This window comes from Camelus ferus, chromosome 2, assembly GCF_009834535.1.
Source record: "Camelus ferus isolate YT-003-E chromosome 2, BCGSAC_Cfer_1.0, whole genome shotgun sequence".
In the NCBI taxonomy this organism is placed as follows: Eukaryota; Metazoa; Chordata; class Mammalia; order Artiodactyla; family Camelidae; genus Camelus; species Camelus ferus.
Window position 1 is genome coordinate 18,280,416 of NC_045697.1, and position 24,084 is coordinate 18,304,499.

At 46.3% G+C, this 24,084-nt stretch overlaps 1 protein-coding gene across 1 annotated transcript in view; it reads right to left on the reverse strand.

The window, feature by feature from the left end:
- The window catches only part of SEL1L3 (SEL1L family member 3), a 97,969-nt gene that overhangs the window by 24,338 nt on the left and 49,547 nt on the right, over positions 1–24,084 (reverse strand). The window contains exons 10-16 of the mRNA XM_032495227.1: positions 22,017–22,228; positions 20,596–20,775; positions 12,326–12,445; positions 10,438–10,578; positions 6,814–6,876; positions 3,579–3,755; positions 1,119–1,246 (exon numbers count right to left, since the gene is read on the reverse strand). Coding sequence (XP_032351118.1) covers positions 1,119–1,246; positions 3,579–3,755; positions 6,814–6,876; positions 10,438–10,578; positions 12,326–12,445; positions 20,596–20,775; positions 22,017–22,228 — 1,021 coding nt within the window. The remainder of the gene's footprint in view (positions 1–1,118; positions 1,247–3,578; positions 3,756–6,813; positions 6,877–10,437; positions 10,579–12,325; positions 12,446–20,595; positions 20,776–22,016; positions 22,229–24,084) is intronic.

Consider the following 24,084-nt stretch of genomic DNA (forward strand, 5'->3'; position numbering starts at 1 on the left):
CCTAATTACCTACCTCCACCAAAAAAATATAAAACCCTTTAAAAATATAAAAAGGCTTCTTCACTCCTGGGGCCATACAAGATGGGCAGTGGGCCACATGTTATCCGTTGGCCATAGTTTGCAAATCTATGTAAAACATTTTCAGATACGTAAGACCTCAAAAATGTGCCTCCTAGTCATAGTCAGGAAGCTACTGGAGGGTAGCTACCAAGATGTAGGAGTCAACCAAGAAAGAGGAAGAAAAATGGTCCAGCAAAGAGGAGAACCAAATAAGACAGAGATGAAAGGGAAGGGAAACCCACAATGATGATCAAGTTAATTTCAGGAGGACAGCTCTTCTTGAATAAAGACTCCTGGAGAGATGTCACCAAGAAGATTAAATGAATAGAAGAACTGATGGGTATAGACGTATTGAGAGGAGATTTAGAAAACTGAAGGAGAATGTGGAGATCAAGTATACAGGAAATGAGAAGTACACAGGGAGTGAAGGAAATAAATAACAATAAAAAATGATTATTATTCCACAGAAAACCAAAAGTTATGCAAGAAAGAAAAAGCAGTCATAGTATACCACATGGCTCAGCTGTGAATAGTGTTAAACAGTCATAATAAATAAGTGTAAACCCAGATACCAGCCCAACCAAACCAGTGATGCACATATTAGGAAGATGGGAGAGGGTAGGAAGTGTGAATGTGTCGGGTAGCAAGAGGTGGCAGAGTAAAAGGGAACTGTATACTATATCTTTCCCACTGGCACATCATCAGACAATGCCTATAAATAATAGAACAAGAAATAGTAGTTATTTAGAGATAGAGGCAAATAAAAAAGAAATAATTAAATGCTGAGAAGTGATTTATTCTAGGGAGCAGAAAATGGAGTGTGGTTGGGGGAGATTTCCTGTTTTCACTCGTCAAATTATTTTTTTAATTAAATTTTTAAAAATTTGCCTCAAATGATTTGGCTCTTTAAACTCTGTGCACGTGTAAATGATAAAATTAAAATAAACAAATTTTAATGCAAAAAAAAAGAATAAAAGAAAAAAGAACGCTATTTTCTTAGGCATGGTGAATACAGTATATGGCTTTCCCTTCACACGCAGCATCTACAGGGTTCTTACACAACAGCCTTCTCAGGATCGCGAGGGAACGTCTCCAGGTTGCCTGTGATATAGTAGAGAGAACACCACAAGGTTCCTTCTATGTGTCCACCTTGTGCAGCTTTGTGGAAATATTCACCAGCTAAAGTCTGCAAAGAGATGAACACATGTCACTCTCATGAGGGAGAAGTCCTCCCGGGCTGGTTTCATCAGAGCTTAACTGGTGAGGTAACTGATACAAACATCACAGGTTTATAACTTCTGCTATCTTTAAGAAGACCAAGTCAAGTTCCAGGAAGACAGTCAGTCGCACAAGCTGGCCTCCCGATGTGATGCCCTTGACCGCGGCTATTCTGTTAAGTGTGCCCGATAAATAAGACAACACGACGCTGCCGGTATCATTGCCCTCTCATCGGATCCTCGCGTAACCCCCACCAGCTAGACAGAAGACCACATCAAGTCACACCAGGCGGAAACTCAGGCACTTGTTTTCCTAACCTTGCTTAATACCTTTCTTCGAATTCAAGTGCAAACACTGCATCCCCAGTAGGAAGGTGAGAATTAGAATATGACAATAAAAAATCCAGGCTCGCAGATGTGTGGGAGAGCTGAGACATTTGCAAGGCATAAAAATATACAACCTCACACGGAGTCAAAGAGAGGTAGAGGGAAAAAACAAAACAAACACTTAGATGGGTATACGTTCCACTGATTACTATGATTTTTTCCCAGACAGTTGACCACCATTTTTAAGCAGAGGGCTTAAAAGTATTTTTAAGTTTTGAAGCCAGATAGACCTGGGTTCAAATCCAGCTCTGCTCCCAACTAGCTGTGTGACCTTGGGTGTGTTAGTTGATCTCTCCAACTAAAAGAATAACTCAATTTCTACATCTGAAAAAAGTGCCTTTGGAGAGTATCCAGCATGAAAGTTTGTTTCAAGGATTCAATGAGATAATGTATTCTCGAGGCTTGGCACCATGCTTCACAAAAAATAATCTGATTCCTCAGCCGCAAATCTGCTGCCAAAGGCTGCCCATCCCCAAATGCCCCCTCTTTTCTTCCCATCTCAATACATGCCAAATACTTTGGAGTCATCCTGACTCCTCTCCCCTTCTCGTACCTGACATCCAATCATCTTCAAATCCTGTCACCTTGACCTTCAAAATACATCCAGAATCTAGTCCCATCTCAGCCCATCTTCTGATATTACCCACTCTTCCTCACTTGGATTCAATCATTAACCCCCTGCTCTTGCTCTTGTTCCTTCAAGCCTGGTCTCCATCAGGATCCAGGAGAAGCCTTTTAAAACACAGCATATCACTGCCCTGTTGAGAGCTGGCGCGTCCCGCCCAGAGCAGCTGCATCCTCATGTGGACCAGGGCGCCTGCCTCCTTGACCTTCTCTCCCCCTCACCCCACTTCTCTGCTCCTTGCCCCCACCCTCCCGCCTCCCTGCTCTTCCTTGAACCTGCCAAACCTGCTTTCTTCTAGGGGCTTTTGCTCTCTTTCCGGAATGTTCTGGATATTCATGAGACTCCTCTAGGAATCTGTACAATGTCACATTATCAGGGAGGTGTCTGATCTCCCTTATCACATAGCATCCCCCCAATCTCCACCCTCCCGATCCTCCTTATCCTGCTTTATTTCTTCCCATAATCCTTATCTCCCCCTGCCCTCATACTACACATTTGTTTATTATCTTTCTGCCCCATCGGAATGTAAGTTTCCCCAAAGCAGGGACTGTTTTGTCTGCTGCTGCATCTCCACTGCCTGGAAGAGTGCCTGACCTAGGACAGGTGTTCAGTAATTTGTTGAATGGTGCTCGGATTACTATTACCATCAGTATTATTATGAATAACAAGGGGCTTCCATTTCACAAGGGGACCAGGGCCTGATGCTACAAGGAGTATGACTCTGAGTAAGTTATGTAACCTGTCAGAGCCTCGGTTGCTTATTCCATAACAGAAAAGTAGTAATAGTAACTATTCCAGAAGGTGGTTAGAATGACACAGGACAGCCCACGGAAAGTGCTTATGAGTCTCTGGCCCAGAGGAAGTCTTCAGCAAACACTAAAGATTGTGTTTTCATTATTGTTTGTTTTTCAATTGTTGTCTTCATTATTATTAAATCTGGCCTCATACTGGGCAACCCTATTTAGATCCAGCTCTTTGCTTCCAGTAAGATCAATCACCAATCTCTGCACCCTCTGTCACTCACTCTCACCTTGTATCATCTCCTTCTCCTCTCCCATGCTCAGGCCTCCTCTTCCATGAAGCCTTCCTGACTGCTTCAGCCTTTACTATTTCCCCTTTTGAGAACTGTTTGGCAGTTAGCACATACTTGGCATCTGGCTAATGTCAGCCTTTGCCCTCCCTCTCTTGTGTTCCTAACTGGGCCCTTGAGTTCCCTGAGATCATGGTCTGTGTCTTGGGTGGTGTCTGTCCCAACCCTGGGGCCATGGCTGGTCTCAGGTCTTACTCACTTGATTCCTTCCAGGAACTCCTGGGAAAATGCCATCCAAATACAGGACTCCAAGATTGTATGAGGCATCTGGGTTTCCCATTTCTTCTGCTTTTAACCAGTACTTTGCTGCTTTCGCATAATTTTTCTTGAATTTGTGGTAATACCATCCCAGGCCATTGACAGCCTGATGCAGTCCCTGGATTTCAGAACAAGAATTACTTTTTTTTTTTTTTTAAATGAAACCTAAAGAGAATCAATTGTTGTGAAGGCATTCTGCCTGAGTCTACCCAAAACCTTCCTGACTCTTTTTCAGGGGCAGATGGCATTAAAGGAAAGCTACGTGCTGGAAAACAGAGGCCGCCTTAGTGTCTTCCTGGGAGGGTTTCACCCGGCTGCTGCTGGGATTTCTGCCTTCCAGCTCAGCAGTGATGCTGGACCCCAGGTCATCACTCAGCCCCTGGGGGCTCTTACGCAGCATCCTTGTCTACAAAAGGCTTCTTACTGCCCTGCGGTATCAGTGATGCCCATGAAATTCAAGAGCGCTCAACTGCGATAGGAGGCCAGAAGTCTGCCCTGGCTGGGACGGTTTCTAGGTGGCCTGCCTGCCCATCTGCTGATTCCTCTGCCGCAAACACCAACAAACCCTCTGCAGAAAGCAGCCACAACATCCTACTTGCAAAGCACAGGTGTCGTGTGATCGCTCAGCATCCCGTCTCTGCCGGGTAGCGTCTGGTCGGGGCTGACGCAGAGGAGAGGGCGGTGGAGAAGGCAGGGAGGTTTCAGACCTGTAAGCCTGGGACTGTCCCAGGGAGGGGCTGCTTCATGGGAGCCTCCCTGTTCTTGCTGACTCATGCTCTCAGGTGCCCGCCTCTGCTCTCCCCAGGTGCTCCCACCTGCTTCTGTGCGGCCGCCTGGAGCCTGGTTGTTGAAGGCTTAGGAGCCGGGCAGGGGTGCAAGTATGCAAACCTGGGCATTCAGTGTTCTCCTTCTTTCTTTCCTGCCGCATCACAGGACCGCGAACAAGCAGGGGAAAAGGGATTGGAGAAGCAAACAGTGAGTGCCCTTGCATCTGCGAGACCCAGCAGAGTCCAAGCGGGGAGCCAAATCTCTCGCCCCACCTTTTAGTAGAGGGGGACGGGTGTCTTTCCCCACAGATGCCAAGATCGCAGCCTGCAGCCTTTCAGTCCGCAGCAGCTCCTAAAACACTCTCCGTCTTAGTTTTTATGTTGGACTCGGGGTGCCGGGAGGACCAGGAGAAACTGTCAAGGCCCCTTAGATCAGATGCTCCACGAGGGCAGGGAGTTTTGTTTTGTACCCCAAGCACCTGTACTAGTACTTGGCTTAGAGTCAGTGCTCAGCAAATGTTTGTCAAGTGAACGGAAGCCATCCTTTGAAGGCTGATGACACATAAAATGGAATCCAAATCCTACACTCTGCGGATTAAGGGTAGTGTTCAGATTTGCAGGCCCCCCAGATAGCCGACACATGGGCCAGTGAGCTGTCAGTGCTGTGGATCAGTCATAGACGCATTCCTCTTGAGTCTCGCACGGTACCAGGTGCAAGGCAGCCCCCTGAGAAGTTGCGGGATGAATGCATTTCCATGAAGCCACAGATCAGGCCCTACTATAAAGCGGTGGGAACCAGCTTTGGAACAAGCTATGGAATAGACATCCAAACGGCTTGTGCAGTGCTCACCGCAGGAGGCCACAGGCTTATTCAAAGGTACCTGTCATCACTCAAAACATTCACAGAACTTCCTTTGGAAATTGTATTTAGAACCAGTCCAGAAGCCCCTCGAGAAATCTTATTTTATTTCTTAATCCTCACACTTTGTTCTGGACATTTATAACTGTATCAACAGATATCCTTCCAAGTGACTTTTAGCTAATTCCAAAAATCAAATTATGGGCTTCAGCACAGTGCCTGACAAAGAGTAAGGGCTTAATAACTCCCTGATGAGGGCATGAGTGAGATCCTGTAACGCTTTTAAGACTGCGACTACTCCAGGCCATAAAATTGCATTTCCTCCAATATTCATCTAAGTGCTGCTAAAAATCCATTCAAAATAAAGCACCTTAGACAACAGATCACCACTAGCATGACTAAGGGGATGCAAACTGCACACCTGCCAGGAAACCCCATCACTGTCCCGTTTTAGGGTGCTCTGGAACCAGTGCCCTCAATGACCGCCATCAAGCTGTTTTCTATTTCTATAGTCTGCATCAGGGTGGGAAGCCAGTGTGCACTTTGGTGGGTTCCCTTTGGTGGGTTCCCTTCTCCTGGGTCACTGGCCTTCTCGAGGCCACAGAGGTGGAGAAAAAGCCTCCTGGCTTTCTTCCTCCATGCTCCAACTTTCTACAAAGGGACACTCTGAGCTCTTTAAAGAAAGGGAATGAGGAAGGAAAATCAGCCTGGTTATTTGAGGAGTCTTGGTTGACAGGGCGAGTACTAGCAGCCTTGGGGATGGAGGCACATTCAGAGCCTGAAGGGCTATAAAGGGCCCTGTCAAGGTTGTAAAATTACAGTGGTTTCTCCAAATCTATTTGTTTGCAAATCTGTATGCAGGCACCGGGGAGTATGCATGTGTGTGTCTGCATGCATTGGGTGTGTGTCTTTGCACACAGGGATATGTATGCCTCTGTGTGTGTGTGTGTGTGTGTGTGTGTGTGTGTGTGTGTGTGTGTGTGTGTCCGTCCGTCCCCTCACAAGTGATATTATAACCTCCATCCTCTAGTGCAATGTTGAAACTAACTGGTTTGAAGATAACTTTGAAGAATAAATAGGGACAACAGAAAGCTAATTCTGAAAGCCGGCAGTAAGCTTGATAAACAGCCCGTTTATCAAAGCCCAGAGAAGCAAATGCGTGTTGGGCATGACGAGGTTAATCTTCAGAGGAATCAGGCTTTTGGTTTTCCTAATTCAATGGCATTTACATTCATTCAGTTTCAAGGAGCCCCCACTGCTGCTTGCTAGCAGGGCAGCCCTTGATTATAATTTTAGCCTTCAAACAAAATCGGTCTGAAGTCTATTGACTGGAAAGGGAGTTTGGCTTTTGAATTCTGCCATCCCCATTGGGTGGGTTTCTGTGTGTGTTGTAGCTCGAAAATGACTAATCACTGTGACGCCAGGGACCCCTCCCTCCCCACTGCAAGTCTACCTTCCTCAGAAGGCTGCCCACTTACTCTTGGAGACATGTGAGAGCGTGGGTGTGTGTGGTGGAAATGTTTCGCTCTGACAATATGCACAAGTGTTACCTTGGAAGCTGCTTTCTTCATCAGCTCTAAGGCAAGCCGTCTGTTCTTTTTCACTCCTTGACCCTAAACAATGGTAAACAGCAATGATCAAGAAGAAAATAAATGCGAAGTATACGAAAAACCATCACACAGATCCATCAGTGTTTGATAGAAGATACTTAGAAATAAAGCCCAGGCCTTCTTATTTAAAAAGCTAATCTTGAAGATTTCTATATGTGGAGCTCTTATATCATCACAATCACCATATCATCACCATCATCACCACCATCATCATTTTGCTTATATTTGTAGAGCAGAGGCAACACACCTCACCCTCCCAGCTTAGCATCCCCGATTCCCCATTTATCATCAAGTGAATCCCATTCCCGCCAATCCACAAGTGCTGTTGGGAGAAGCCAGGAATGAGGTTAAATGAGCGTGGTCATCTTGGATGCCTTGCTCTGGGGATTCCCTAATTTGTGTGCCAGATAAAGCACTTGATCTGTGTTGGACAGTCAAGAGTTATTAGGCTGTCATTTGCAGCCTTCCAGGGTCCTCGTGGGAGACCCCACCGTGGAATACTGTGGCTTCAGAACCAGCTCGAGAGCCAGCAGCGAAGGGCCCCTTGGAATCAGTTGTCTCAGACACTGACAAACTGACAAGCTTCCTCCAGCAAAATCAAGGGTTTCCAGCAGAGATGGTTTGTGCATCACAGAGAGAAATGGCTTTGGGATCCTTGTTATACGAGAGGAAATCTGTGGGACCACACTGTTGTGTCTGCAGGACCACGTGGAAAAACAGTGAGTCTGGGGAGGGTGGGGGTGGTCCTTGGTCCTCTCTGGACATAGATCTGATCGTGACCATGAAGATGGCAGGCAAGAGGAGCAGGATGAAAACTGCCAATGCTTCTAAGCGCACTCTGGGTCTGTGATTGACCCGCACACTGCATGGAGCCCTCCTGGTCTGAGACTCAGCACTGGACGGGGTCACATATGATACAATGTGAGAGGGCTTTGCAATGAATACAGCTGTTCTCTCTGTTTAAATGCTCAGCTCTACAGTAAGTGAAGACAGCACTAGCAAACATTCCTGTGCTAATTACCGTGAGCCCAGTACCCTCCTGTCACCTCTAACCCTCACTCCCCGCTCTCCCCCACGTGCTGCCAGCATTCTTATGGGAGAAACTTGCCCAGAATCACACAGCAAGTGAGAAGTCGAGGCAGGATTTGAACCCAGGCAGGTGGGCTCCAGGGTCCATGTTTGTAACTGCCACACTGTATTTTCTCCCATATATTTTCATTTCTATGCCGAGAATCTATAAAGATTTGTAACCTTTTTAGAGGATACAGAAAACATGCTGCAAACTATGTTTGTCCTTGTAGTTTTCAGGACTCAAAGTAAAACTGTGAATCTAGATAAAGGTTAAATTACATACACTGAGTTTCTACTAGATTTTAAGTTACTTATTGAATAAAACTGATGAGCTGAAGCAAACTGGAAGATGAAAATATTTTTCAGAAGTGCGCCATTACTTCATTTAATTAGAGGGAGAGGAAAGAGAATGGACAGGAAGACTATTTGGAATAACTGGATGGGGCAATGAGATGACCTTTTTGGACTTTGGGAAAAGAATCAGAACCATCAGGCTGACAGAATGTTATAAACTGCTTATGCTCAAAGTTTATCTTCTCCAACTTCTTTGTTTCGAAGGAATAGAAATGGGGCTCAGAAAGGTTGACTTACTCTAGACCTCACAATTAGATCTGCAACTAGAACTCAGATGCTCTGATTTCTAGGACGGGGATTTTTCAGGATAATCATGTAATGAGAGGTGGGATGGTTTCTGGCAAAAAGACAACACACGATGCACAAATGTGAGTAGTACCGGAAGTTGTCAAGTGACAGAATGTGAATTCCTGATACACAGTAAGTGCTCAGTAACTATCCACTGAATGAATTCATGGAGGACAGTTGCTGCAATAGAAGTCAAAGCTCCATCCTCATGTGGATTTGAAATGGGACGGACTCCACCATCTCAGACACACTACTGCCATCATCGTGGAGCCATCTTTGAATTCAATAAGCCAGGTACCCACACAAGACAATAAGCCAAGTGCACAGGACTGTTAGATAAAAGGTTTCCTTCATCCCACTCAAAGATAACTCAGTTAGAATGCAGGAAAACCAAAAAAGGTTTCTAGGCCACCTCCTGACTCTCCCTCTGGATTTCAAGCTCCCGCTGGGCAGAAGAAATGTCTGATTCATGCCTTTATCTTTCCTGCACTTTGGGCAGTAGCTGTCTCCACCCCCGGTGGGCAGGTGCCTCTCCTCTGTCTTCACCTCGAGGGTCTGAGATCCCTGGGGTCAGGGATGTGGCTCGTGCACCCATGTGTCCCTCCTCTATCACAGAATCTAGCATTTTGTCAGCCCTTAATGGGTGTTTATTGTTCAAATACACGAATGCCTTGGCATATGGCTAAGAGTCAAACAATTTCCATGTTGATTTGACGATGACAAAGAGAAAGTCTGGGCTTTAAATCTGGAAACCATAACAACTAATAGGTTTTAAGGCTTTAGAGAGTTAGACATTTAGCAAAAGTCATGATTGTTAATCAATGAGCAGCCACAGCTGTATTCTGGAGATGAACCTGGCCATGGGCATCCAGGTCCTTGTTTGAAGACATGTGTATCTGCAGGCAGCTGCTTCCTTTGGGCCTGGACATAGGGGCCAGGGGTTTCCTTACTAGAGCCAACGGCTTCCTACTTTTTCAAGATTGGTGAATTGATGTCTCTGTGTTCAGGGGTGAAGAGCACAGATCCTGAAGCCAGATTGCCTGGGTCCCAGTCCCAGATCTGAAATGTACTAGTGATGCGACCTTGGGCAAGTTACAAAACCTTCCTGAGCCTCTGCTACCACACACGTAAGCAGCGGTCATAATACACCATGGAACCTACCTTGCAAGGTTGTTGTGAGGACTGGATGTGTTAATACACATACATCAGGGAATAAGCACCACCTCAATCAATGTGAACTACTATTATTCTGTATAGGATAACATTTTTCAGTTCTTGAAGCCCTTTCCTTAGGTCATCTCATTCCATCTGTGGTCATGACCATTGTCCCACCGGATTGGGTAAGTAGAACACAGCTGATGGTTGCAGAGGAGGGACTTGAACTCCATTCTCTGTCTCCTGGGCTAAAGCTCACCCCATCCGTCCTGCTCTCCCACTGGCTTAAAACCAAGATCTTTGTTTCAATCTATGGGACTGTTGGGATCCAGCCCAAATATGCACTTTGTCTCAGCTGTGATTCAATGACAACTCTGCCTGGTGGCAAATTTGCAGCACCTTTGGGGACTGCTGGGCACATAGCACTCCATAAAATATGGGTGTCTCCTCCAGAATGCCACAGTTCTTGCAAAAGCAGAGAGAATCCAAACATAAGACTAATGATTAAAAATGAGACCAGGGAAACACTTCTGACTCTTGCCTTTTCAGCAAATACCACGTTCCACCAAGAGTGACAGAAGCATATACTAAGATTCTTCAGCTCCAGACTCCCTGTTGGCCTGCACCCCTACAGGAACCCGCTTGGGAAGTCTGATAAGAATTGTGCCATTTCAGCACAAACTGCGTGATTCTCACCTTGAATAACACAATGGCGTAGTCGTATATTAATGCGGGGTCCTCAGTCTCCAGGGCGCCCTTGGCATACCACTCGATGGCCGCTTCTGGGTTCTTGGCCACACCTTGCTGGCCCCAGAACAGCATCTGGGCTAACCGTTGCTTCAAGACAGCAGCAATTTAGAATAATGACTTGCCTGTGTAATGCTTAACATGTAAGACTTTAAAGGCAGTGGGGGTGGGGAGAGGGCAAACCTAGTTTAAAATGGTTTTCTATTGAGACGCAAGAGTTAGGTAGACACGTGTCATTTTCCTACCGAGGACCAAAGCCCTGAAGGTGAACTTGTATAAATACAAGTCCTTAACATGAGCTGGAAATGGGGTATGTGTGTGTGCGTGTGTGTGAATGAATCTATGGCACCCAGACCAGAGCTGGATGGAACTTGGTCAACAAACACGCTATCTCCTCTCCTTTGGGAGGTACTGCCCATCCTCTTGCTCCGGTGAGCGGTGTGGCCAGTGCACATCCGTACTGGTTAGGGTGCCTCCGACAGCACCAGTCTCCTCCTATCCCAGTGTCTGTCCCTGTGGTTGGCTCCACTGCAGACTTGAGGTTGGGAGTCTTTGCGGGTAGGGACCTCAAGAGGTTGTTTGTCTGCCCTTGTCCCCTCAGCTCCCACCCAGCAGAACTCACCAGAAACTTACAGAAGCTACCCATCTAAGATTCCCTGACTGAAGGAAGAGGTGTCCACTGTTAGGAAAGTTCATGCACGCTCTGGGGCACTCAGGAAACGGCTGTGGCAGTGCTGTTTCTGGACTATGCACTGGATTTGCTGCCTGCACTAGAAAGGCTGCAGCCTGGCACAGACCCCGGGAAGGGGACCCAAGCAACGCTTGTTAACATTCTGGTCCTTCGTGGGCCCCTTATTGTCTTTCCTTCTTTCTAGCTCTCTTTTCATCTCCTTCTCTTCTCTTTCACCTCCCTTCCCCACCAAGAAATTAAACTTTGTAACTTCCAGGAAAGCATCTCCTGAGATGCTAAGAAAACCTTGAAGGAGGAATGGGAGATCCGTTACTACAGGGACTCTGAAGTGTTTGATTGACAATGCGTTTGTTCTTTGGTTTTCTTTCTCTTTCTCATCTCTGGTTTTCTGTCTTCTTAGCAGACCCGGAGGCGCCTCCTGATGCTGTGTGCTCACCAGGAGCACGGAGCAAAAGCTAAATCCATCCTTAGGGAAGGAGGTGTCTTCCCTCCGGTGCCATCAGCCTTAGCTGGCTCTCATAAAGTCTTTTCTTCACAGTGGAATCAGGCAAGAAGTCAGATAGGGGACATTGTCCCAGCCCCCTGTCCTTTCTTGTACCCCTTACAAGTCCGTGCAAAAGACATGTTCAAGAGACAAGGTTGGTCCTCTTGGTCTGTCATGCCAGATTTTCCCTCATTCTCCTAGCTGACTTTGTGGCCTTCTTCTCAATGCCCATCTAATCTCCCCTACACCCCAAGATGCTTTTTAATATTTCCTTTTATTTTATTGTTTATTGTGGCTCTCTCCCCTCTAGGTGCTGGGTTGGACTACATTTCCAGCCCACTCGAAGTCAAGAGTGACCAACTGACTCGCTTTGGCCAATGAAATGTGAGAAGTGACTCATGCTCCTTCGGAGCAGAAGGATTAAGAGCCACCCTGTGATGTGTCACGCCGTTGCCCTGTTGCAATGGCTTTGGAAGCGGGTGTTTTGGGCTCCCAGGGGACTATGAGAGCACAGCCCATGCCAACCCCTATGGGACGGGCACATGAGCAACAATAAGCTGGCGTTGTGCTAAGCTGCTAGGTTTGGGTTATTTTGCTACCAAGGCGTAACCCAGTCTATCATGGCTGAGAGAATTTCCAAGACAGTGGATTGCATTTTTTACCTGAGCTGCTGCGTTGCCTCGGGTAGCTTCATGCTTCAGCCACATAAAGACGTCTCCATCTTCTTTGGTTTGTACCTTGAGTATTTCATCATCTTTTAGTCTAATTGTTTCAACATATGCCTAAAAAAGAAGGAAGGGAGGGAGGGAGGAAGTAAGGAAGGCAGGAAGAAAGGCAAGAAAAGAGGGAGGGAGTGGGGAGGGGAAGAAGGGAGAATGAAAATCTCTAAATGATACGGCATGCAAAAAACATGACATTATTCTTAAACTAGCAATTTCTCAAGCAAAAACTATATGAATAATTAAAATATGAGGTGTGTCCACAGTGCCATAAGATCAAACCCTTTTTAAATGAATGTTTCACATGTCATGTATCTAAACGGGGATTTTTGTTCCTATCAAAGTTGCCTGAAGAGGACAAAGTTTATTTCACCTCTGCCTCCATCACTCCAGCTGGCGTGGAAGTTCACTTCTGGGCCGCCAGTTTCAGAGCCAGATTACCCACAGCATCATAAAAGGTAAATCAATATTTTTCTAAGTATAACCTTATTACTTTTTTTTTATCCCAAAGTGTTATTATCCTGCATGACTAACCCTTTTTATTTAGCAGGCTCAGCCTCAAATGTCTTTCGGCTATTTCCCAAAATTAAATCTACTCTGAAAAAAAGAGGGCACGTCGACTCTGAGGACGTGAGCAAGAAGGGGCTGGAGGCACTAAAGGCGAACTGAAGGGAAGGTTCACCAAACGTTCTGAATTTGCACACAGCCTCCCAGGTATCTGCCTCCTTTGAAGAAAATAACTCATTTTTATGTATACATTTTGGCTGTTTATCCAAAAAACGGTCCTGCCATTTTAGTCTCCCCTTACATAAAATGAACTCTATCCAACCGTGAGGGATCCCAGCCCAGAGCATGCCACGGGCACATGGTGACAAAAACTGGATGTGGATGAGTTTGGGAAAGAAGCCTCAGAGAACAAGGCACCAGGCCTGATTTCCCCCCTGACCTTTTCTGTTTGTCAGGGAAGAAAAGTACTTAGATTCACAAACTCTATCCTGCAGCCCCATTTGCGACAAGGTCGCTCAGCTGCCTCCTCCACTGCGGCCCCTTGGAGCCAGAGGTGCCTATCAGGGGCAATAGGGGGCCGACTTGGGGACAGTGCTAGGACGCAGAACCCAGCGGGTATCAATTCTTGCTGGATGGTGAACCTTAAGATGCCACCGAGCAAAGAGCAACAATTAGAACAGTGATGCCCACTACCTTTTATTGAAACCAACTACGTGCAGGGTGTTTAATGAATGTTTTTTCATTTAATCCTCACAACAGGGCCGTGACCTAAATACCACTGTCCTCAATTTATAGGCAAAGGAACTGAGGTTCGGAAGGTGAAACCATGAACTCAAGGTCACGTTGTAGAGGTGGCCCGGGAGGCCAGAATGGCCTGATTCCAAAGACAGGGCTCTGACCGGCTCCCTTACAATGTCGCCCTCTAGCGGGAAGGCCCTGGAACCCGGCCTGGGCACCAGCCTCTCTCACCTAGATTCTTCGCCAAGTGCATGGCCAAGGAGCAGGCGCTGCAGCTCAGACTCCAGGGGAGACTGTTGCTGTGATGAGCCTGGAATAGGGCTGGAGTTTGGGCTTCTCAAACAATGGAATCCTCAGCTAGATTTTTTTTGTTCAATTGGAGATTTGGGGTGTTTGGATTTGGGTTTTTGTTTTTTTCTTTTCCTTATTTTGTTTCTACCTCTTAACTTTGTCATGGGACTTAAGTGAAAGACATAACATATGAAGACACGGTTCCTATCCTGCAAGGATTTATACTCTTAGACGTTTCTGCCACTCTCTGGCAGTGATGATACATCACACCGGCAAGGACTATGCGCCAGGCACTGTTCTAATTGCTTTGCCCAGATTGGCTCACTGCATCTCTGTAACCTCATAAGACAGTCACTATCAATATCCCCATTTCACAGATGTGGAAACCAAGGCCCAGAGAGGTTAAATAACTATCTAAGGTCATATGTTTAGTTCTTTAAACTTAGGAATCAAACCCAGGCTGGCTATGGGGCTGACTGTCCTCCGTCAGCCTCCTCACCCTGCAAAGGACTCGTGCGTCTGGGAGGAAGCCAACAGTGGGCTGTTTCATCATCTCCCCTGTATACCCTGAGTTCCAGCTAACAGTGTTGAGGGGAGTTCTTGGCAAAGGCCATGCTTCCAGAGGGCCTGAGCAACCGTGCATTACTCTGAAGAAGTAACACTTTTATCTTTTATACCGCTGTCCCCTGACCTAGCCCCCTCCTGCTCCTCTGGGTAGGACCATAGAGTCTGGCAGCAGGGCGGGGTCATTGAGAGCACGGCTCTTCACATCAGACTCAGGGGACATGGATTCTAACTTGTCACTAACTACCTGTGGACCGTGGGCCACTAACTCTATTTATCTGAGACTGAGATTCCACAACCGTAAAACAGAGCTTAACAGGTACCTGCTATACCAAAAGCACTCAACCTCTTAGCCACTATTTTTTATAGTTCGAAGAGTTAGAAGCACCTAGGTTCAAATCTAGGCTCTGCTATTCATTTGCAGTGTGTCTTTGGGCAAGTTCTTTGGCTTCTCTAAGTCTCGGTTGCACCATCTGTAAAATGGGAACCATACCTGAACTGACCTCATAGAGCTGTCTGTGAGAGATCTTATCAGCGCATCTGGCACACGGTAAGCTCTCAGGAATGGCAACTCATCATTTTTTAGGTCCTTATTTCACACTAACATGGAAAAGGCTGATGGCAATTTAGAACGTTACCTTTTCTGTTGGTGTTTGCAGTTTTGCACAGCTCCAAGCCTCACCTTGTGGAGCTAAAGATCTAAGAGAATTTGATGCTTCTGAAGATGGGAAGGATAGATTTGAGGAGTGGGTGCTGGGACCGGAAACATTTGAGAGAGTTACAGTGTGTGTTGGGCTCCGCTTAGCATACATTATATGGACTCTCTTATTCACACTGTAACAACCACGCGAGGTGTAGACCATCCTGGCAACCGCTTTACGGGTGAAAACTGTGCAGGGAGAGAGAAGCAACTGGAATTATCAAAACTGCACACCCAGTGAGCAGCAGATCTGGGACCTGGAGCCTCACCACAACTGCCTTCGTCAGCCAGGCAGGTGGCCATGTCTTCACAGTTGTGAGGTCACCACAGTGGCAACCGGCACCAGGTCAGGGCCATGAACCCAGAGCTTTCTGTGAAATCCAACCATCTACAAAGACATCTGATGAAAGAACGTCCCTAAAAGGGAGCAGCGCTGGGTTGTTTGTCCAGCAAACAGTTTGAGACCAGGGAATGATGCTTCAGATGGGAAAGTAACCAATCCCGAAAGAGGCGTGGTGTGGAGAAGCCACAGTGGGGGTGAGGGTGGGGGCAGAGCTGAGAGATGCTGGCAGGGACCCAGTCCCAGACTGACCAGTTCTGGGATCTTTTGTGACTCCAGGGTGTTCTTTCTGTTGCTATGTTATGAAATCAACGTCTCTGGAACGAGCAGTTCATCTCCTACACCGCAGGGTTAGAACCCACTGACCAGGTTAGAGGAGGTCCAACATCCGGAGACTCTGAGTCCTTAGACCCCACCCCGGACCCAGCGTCAGGGAAGGCTCCACCCTGTCCCAGGGACGCTGACACTTCGCATGCTTTACCTCCGCGCTCTCTGCTCAGCCTACAGGCTACAAGGGCAGTGTTCTCAGCATGTCTGCTGTCTGCCACTGCTCACAGGAGAGGCAGGACAGAGGGCAGAGCGGGGAGGGGGCTAGAAGGGTGAAGGATGTGGTGGCCTTTGCAGCTGGGAAGCAAAGGCTCTCAGCGGCCCCCCACTTTTCAGAGTATCTGCATTCTCTGAAGTTGTGAAATACAACGGCTCAGCCAGCACTCCCAGGAACGCAGGAGCAGGGTAATTTCAGAGCCTACACTTAAACCACCCTCTCTCTCAGGGCCTGTGGGAAGCACCATAAGGAGCCCTCCTCTGAGAGCGTTTAAAGTCAGCTTTAATGTTTGGCTCCTAATAGGGGATGTGGGTTTTCTCTGTTGAAATTTAACATTTTAGGAATTTTAAAGTAAGAATGGAGGAATATCAGTTGTAATGATGGAGAGACAGGGCATCAAGTACCCAGGATTCCCCAAATGGGGGAGGCCCCATGCTGAATACAAGAGAGGCGGAGCTGAAGGCCAAGTGCCCTGGGTCCTTGCTGTTGACAGTGAACACTGGTCACATCAAAAAGCACCAGAGAGTCAACAAGACATCATGATCACTTTACATCTGTTACTGGATGCTCTGCACTCTCATCCTATCCATCACCCCATCTGTAAACAGTGAGTGCCAACTACATGTCCACACAGTGCTGGGCACTGGCAACACTGATGTGAAGATACAAGGTGCCTGTCTCGGGGAGCTCACAGTCTACTGGGAGAGCCGGCTCTGAGACCCTGTACACAGCAGCCATCACAGTGCCCAGGTACCATGACGGCACAGCAAAGGGGAGAGCCAGGGAGGAGGTGACGTCTGAGCCCAGGTTCTAGCAGGAGGAGGAGTCTGCAGACAGGAAAAGGCGAGTGGGCGTGGAGAAAGCAGGCAGAGGAGACCCAGGAGGGCCAGGGGTGTGAACAGCATGGTGTGACCATAGACTTGGTATTTCCAGAGGGCAGATCAAGCAGGGATTGCTGAGAACTGAGGCTGGGGAAGCAGAGAGAAACCAGATCAAGGAACAACTCCTGTGCCAAGTGACGAGCGGGACTTAGTGCTTCCGGGTCAGTCCTTCTCAACACTGATTGCACGTTAGATCATCCGAAGAGCTGTCTAAAAGTACACGTACACGTGTGCATATTACATGACTGGGACCACCCTCTGTCCCTTCCACAGGACATGGGGTGGAGCTGCACAGAGGTGCTCTCTGAGCCCCCACACAACTCTGATGTATAGCCACGCTGGGAATCTCCACTGCCGACAGCCCCCTTCGGCCTCGGTGGGAAGAGAATGGGAAGGGACAAGACTGGCGACAGAAAGGCCAGTTAGGAGGTGGGTTCATCGGCCAGGATCGCCATTACAAAGTACACAGACCGCGTGTGGCTTAAACAATAGAACTGTATTTTCTTACACTTCTGGAGGCTGGGAGCCCAAGATCAAGATGCTGGCAGGTTTAGGTTCTTCTGAGGCCCCTCTGCTTAGCTGTGTCCTCACATGTTCCTCTGTTTCATCTGTGTCTTAGTCTCCTCTCCTTGTAAGGACACCAGTCACACTGGAGCAGGGCCACTTAATGACTCCATTGTAACTTCATTATCTCTTTAATGGCCCTAGTTCCAAATACAGTGTCCCACTCTGGGATACGAGGGGGTGGGGGGTACTTAGGGCTTAAACATATGAATTTAGGGGTCAGTTCATCCAGGAGGCTGTCACAGTGGCTCCAGGGAGAGACGATGGACAACTGTGGGTGGCGGCAGCACGTTGGATGGAAATGGGAGGAGAGAGAAATCAGCATGTAAAGCTGTCAGGGATTACGACTGACAGGGTGATGGGGGGATCCGAGATGACCCCCAGGTGACCCCCCAGTTGCTGATATGGACGATGCTGTCATCGGTTGAGGTGTTGTAGGGAACGGAGGGGAGGAGATGCTGTGTTTCCTTTGGGGTGTGTTAAGATTGAAGATGGGGTTGTAAAAAAAAGGTTTGCGTGCCATCAGCATGTGGAGGGCTGTTGGAACTAGGGGTGTGGGTGAGACCCCTCAACCCTCTAGAAGATGTAGAGAGAGAAGCCTGAGGACCAAAGCTTTTGGAAGAGCGAATTCTGAGGAGTGAAGAGAATGAGAACTCATTTGTGATGAAGCCACAAAAACAAGCCAAAAAAAACAAAAAAACAAAAAACAAAAAACCTCCTAGCATCTTCTTTGTCTTTAAGCTGAAGCAGAGTCTCCCTAAATCATCAAGAAGTGACGTGAAACAAGATTACTAATAAAGAAAATGAAATGATGTGAACCACGAGTTACATAAAAGGGAAAATGAAACAAGAATCAAGAAGGAAGTTACTGACGGATCCTTGGTTTGTTAATTAGAGGTCTGGTTTTCCTTATTTCCTCATTTGTTATGTGCCACTGTTGAATTAATAGATTTCTCAACAAAAAGACATTTAAATCAACGTATGACACCTGCTGAAATTCTCCAGAAGCCATTAATTACACATTCTTAAGAAAATGAGCTACGATACAACTCTTCTAACTGTATAATTCCTATCTATGAGTCTTAATCATACGACTTCCCAGCTGCAAGATAGATCATCTCTATTCATCTTCTCTGGTTCTGACCAATTAAACATTTTCTTTCATAATCATAACATTTCATATGCCAAATCTTCAAAAGAAAAGGGGCTTGTTAGCAACATACCATTTCCCGTTGCTAATTTATGCTGCATGAGAATTCCTGAAAGTACAGTATATACATATAGGACACTATTAACACATTCAGGCTTAGCAGAACAATGGCAATATTATTTTGTAGCTTGATTTCGTATGCATGTGTTTTCAGAATAATTTTTTTTCCAAAAAGCTTTTATCAATTAACAAATTAATTCCTGTCAAATTGAGGGCAAATTTTGCACGTAGCGTATATACGCTGAGAGAATGCAGATGGCAATAAGAGTGTGTCAGTTCATTCAGAAGAAATCATTATCTTCTAAAGGAGTTAGAATGTCTCTATAGACAGGCTCTTGGTGTTTTATATCTTGACTCATGTTTAATGTTCACTGACAACATATATCTTTGAGTCGTTTATTTCATAACTATCCAGTGGCCACTGTAGATTTCTTTTCCAGAAACCATTTATTCTCAATCATCAAAGCACGAGTCTTCTGCACTGGGGGTTTCTGAGTGCACTGCAGCAGCAGTGCAGGGAACAGTAAGTGGTCTGGCTCCAGTAGCTGCTCTGCCTAAGATTCCACTATCCTGACCTGTCCCCTAGGCTCACCAAACATAAGCAGGCAAATCAACAGTTTATGGCCTAGGGGAGGGTATAGCTCAGTGGTAAAGTGCATGCCTAGCATGCTGTGAGGTCCTGGGTTCAATCCCCAGTACCTCCATAAAAAAGATAAATAAACCTAACTACCCCCAGAAAAATTAAAAAAAAAAAGTTTATGGTCTAGACCAGAGCCAAACCCAATCAGGCAGTAACCAACTGTCAATGACTGCACAAACCCAGCAACCCACTGGTTTATATATTGTCTCTGGCAGAGTTGAGTGGTTGCAATAGTGACTATAAAAACAAAGCCTAAAATATTTACTATCCGGCCTTTTACAGGAAAAAATGGCCAACTCCCGGCACAGACCTCTGTGCATTTCTCAACTCAACTACCTCAAGTGTTATGACCATCAAGACAATTTAAATCCATTCTGGAGAAAGAGATACAGAAAAACACATTCCAAGAAGCTGACCACGTCATAGTCCACTCCTACTGGGTGCCACTATCTAAAAGGAACTTTCTTTCTATTCTTACAGTGTCACCTTTATTTACACCCTTTTATTCACGATCCCCAAAACAAACCATCAGTTGGTCTCATGTAGCACATTACATTTTCTGGGCAAAATACGAGCCACTGATTTCTTTCCCTAACGAGCCTGCAAAATGAGGGGCTGGAGTTAGAGCCCCTCATCCAGCCCTTAATCCGGGATGGGGCAGAGTCTTTAAACCTTGCCTACTGTCGGTCACCTGGGAGCACTGCACTAGCAAGGCTCATGCTATGGGCCTGATGCTCCTCAAGGTGCCTGGCAGCAGGGACATAGCTGTGATGGAGGTGGCTTCCTTGTACTGTAGACCCTGCTTGCTTGTCATGTATTGATAGGAGCCCTTGGCTTACTGCCCTCACCCAATTCAACCCAATCTCTCCTAACATCTCCAGACCCCAACTTCCCACGGTCTTGGAACAAAGACAAAATACCTATGTTTCTGGTATACACTTTTTTTTTCAAAATCAAAATCTGTCCAGAGCCGTATTTACCCTTCCCATACCGGTCCTCCCACTCACGGAAAGCTTTTCATGCATGGGTGCAGGACTGTTCCTGCATTCAGCTGGAGAACACAGTGAGTAACTATGAACTGGAGAATGCAAGAAAGGTTTCCTTTCCATTGGATTCTGCTCATACTCTGAAGGCCAGGGAATAAAGCAGCCACAGGTGCAGACACTTTATAAAATTGTTCAGGAAGCCCTCGTAAGCAGGACCATAACCATGTCCACCCGCTTCTCTCTTGTACCTGATCTCCTTGCAGCGTGTGCTGGTCAAGGGGTGTCTTCGTGGCAATGTTGCTGTAGTAAGCATAGGACAGCTCCCAGTCCAGGGGGTAGTGATCAATGCCCTGGTAGTGTTTGTACCCAAGGTTCATCGAAGACAGCCTCTCACTGCCCTGGCCTCCAATCAAACTATACAACATGCCCTGTTGGGGAGAAATTGACAGCGTTCACAAGAGTGTAGAAAAGGGTCATAAAATCCTAAGGCTAAAAGGTCATCTGCTCCATCCCTCTATAGGTGCCTAGTCATTCCAGAAACACATTAAATGTACCTTCTAAAAAACACTTGCGAAAAGAAGCCACAAAAGTTTCCACATGGTTTACAAATTTCCAGCTATTTGTCCTCCTCCATGTCTAACAGCTTAGAATTCCTTTGTTCTTTTCTTAGTGCAAACAGCGGTCTTCCCCTGACTTATCTCACAGTGTCTCTTTATGTCTCTGCCAACTGTTCTAGGGATCCTGGTCTGCTTCAGCTACGTCACCTACGGCCAGACGATCTGACTAGTGGGCCGTGTCCAGCCTCATACTCTCAGAACATCAGGGTTGGGAAGTCTTTGGCGATCAACCGGTCCAACAACCTCATTTCAGAGTTGAAGTCTCATGTCCTTGGCTTACCAGCCACTCTGTGGCAGAGACAAGGCTAGAATCTTCCGCACTCTTCCACCTTGGCGGGGATTACCTGAGGGACTCGGGAAAGCATGCCATCAGTTAACAAGCTTCTATGAGCCAGAGACACGCAAAAAGAAGGAACAGGGGACCAACTGGGAAGGCCTAAGCAGTCTGAGTCTCTTCAAATCCAGGGCGAACAACCGCGTGTACAAATACAGTAACTGAAAGTGGTCGGGGGCCATTTAGCAGCGCTTACAACAGCGTGATTCCAAATGTTAGAATGGTTGCATAATAAATTCGGGATCAACACCATGAAAGAAACTGTCTGGTATGACTTTTATTTTATTTATTTTATTTTATTTTAATGGCAGAAGGCTGGATGCGACAATACTTGGCTTAGAGGTCCAAATTACGGCACTTAGCTAAAAGGTCATTTGGGATAATGGACCCACAGCCAGAACAGTTACAAGAATTGGGTAAGAGGCAGCTGTTCTTGAAGGACTGGGATGCTGGTAAGCCCCGCCCGGACTATTTCTTCAACAGTGTGCCAGTCATATCCCCATGCCTGGGCCCCGAAAGGGATGAAGCGCCCTTTTTCACTCACCAAAAGCAGCAGATCCTGCACTTGACACAGCCCTAGGCTGTTTTTCTTGAGTGTAAAGATTTTAAAGGACTCCAGGGAGCATGAACACGTCCACTTCCACCAGGGGCATGAGGGCATTACTCTGCAAATATAACGCAGGTGACTGATGTTCCTGGAACCCGTGAAATACTCTACCTGCAGCTGATCCCGGGGTACGTTTAATCCAGTTTCATAGAAGACTGCGAGGTAGTAGGATGCTTTATGGTACCCACAGCAGCTGGCATCCATCAGAAAGGGGACGACAGAGCTAATTTGGTGAAGACCATCAACACTGGAGAGTCTCTTAACAGCCTTCTCGAATATCCTCCCACCGATTTCTAATACAGATTCATTTTGGTTCCTTGGCACTGTAAATAACACAATTCACAGCACACACAATTAACTACCACGGAATCGACATGGCTTTAAGAAGAAGTGGGAAAAGCCAATTAAACTACCTGAGTTATTAATATGACTGGGCCTGCAGTGCCTTGATATATACCACCTTCCGGGGAGGTAAATCAAACCCTTGGGGGATGCCAGGATGTCATTCTGTAAATAGCTTTTCCTCGGGCTCTAAATGACAGCCTAGTATCCAGGGGAAAAGGATGCGCCTTCTAGAGCTGAGAGAGTACCTCAAGAGAGTAATTTACTCAGTGTAACTCCCCACCAAATCAGGACCACCGAAACTGCAGAGAGACTTTTTTTTTCGCCTCTAAGACTCTGAAGAAGAGTGTGTTTTATCTCAGAAATAGTTCCTAGGTGCTGCTCTAAAAAGTTGAGCACAAGAACCTTATTTTGAGATGCTTTCTTATCATTTTTTGCCTCCAGGTTTTCTTTCAGGTTTCTAAATACAATAAAAAGAATGAGTCAACTTTTATTGAGGGCTTATAAGATGCCCAATAGTGGGTTGGGTGTCTTATGCAAATTATGTCATGGAATCCAAAACAATTTTATGAGGCAGGTACTATTATTAGTGTCCTCATTTTTCAGATGAGGAGATTGAAGCCTGGAGAAGTCAACTAACTTGTCTAAAATTACAGAAGCTGGCAAGTGGCTGAGCCAAACTTAGAATCCAGTTTGGCAGGTCACAAAAGCCAGACTCCCACTCACTCTGCTACACCTACCTCCTGACTAACAGGCAACCAGCTGTCTTAATAAGTACCTTACCACCACGGGCAGAGATCTCTACCTAACCGCTTTAAGCTATATGATACTTCCTTTTACCTAATCCTTCCATAAACTGACAAACAAATTCAAATAAGCAAGTCCTATGGCCCTACAGTGTGTTATAGTCTTTCGAAGTCTGTCTACATTATTCATCTCTATTGTTTATTAATTTAGTCAATGAATGTTTGCTCTTCTATTCTGTTCATCTATTAGATGCTGTGTTACAAAAGGCCATATAGAATTGCACAGGTATTATTTCTATTTAAAGAGATACGGGAAACTGATTCAAAACTAAAATTTTCTCTCCCTAAGAGTTATGTCCAACATTCTTCTTTGGTTTTCTTCATTCCATCTGAAATTACAATGTTACTAACAACTTGCAGGAGGCAACAGGAGACTTTATCAGCACTCCATCAAGGAATAAATAGAGACGAGTTTCCAACGGGGAAAACTCTCAATGGGAGGATTTGAGATTAGATTTAAGGGCAATTCCTTTGCAGAGGTGGATGCTAAACACAGAAGCCAGTGGGACCCACGGATGAAACTGTGAAACTCAAGCCATTATTTATGAGCTGGTGGCAATCCCTTTGGGCACATAGGGGGGCTGCCTGCCCCTGAGAGGGGGGCACATGCCTTTACTTGCTAAGCTGTGGGGAAGAAGCCCAGCCACCACGTCCAGCCAGAGCCAAGGCAGTCCCCTCTTCTGGCTCCGGGAAACCCTCACCCCAGCTCTCTGGGTTTCTGAGAAGCAGCAGCTTGGATCTGCTTTTACTCTCTCCCATCCCAAGCAGCAGGTGCTGAAAAAAAGCCTCTTTACTAAGCAAATGGAGTTTGCTCCATTTTTTTAAATCCCTACAAAATTGCCACACGATATAAAAAAAAGTCAAACAATGTAGATTTGTATAAAACAAAAACAGAAGCCCCTCTCTCCTAATCCTTCTTTAACAGTGAAGACAAAATGTTAAAAGCTTGGTGTATATGCTTCCAGACTTCTCCTTGGCATAGACAATATTCATTACACATCTGTCTGCCCATACACATACACATTTCCTTT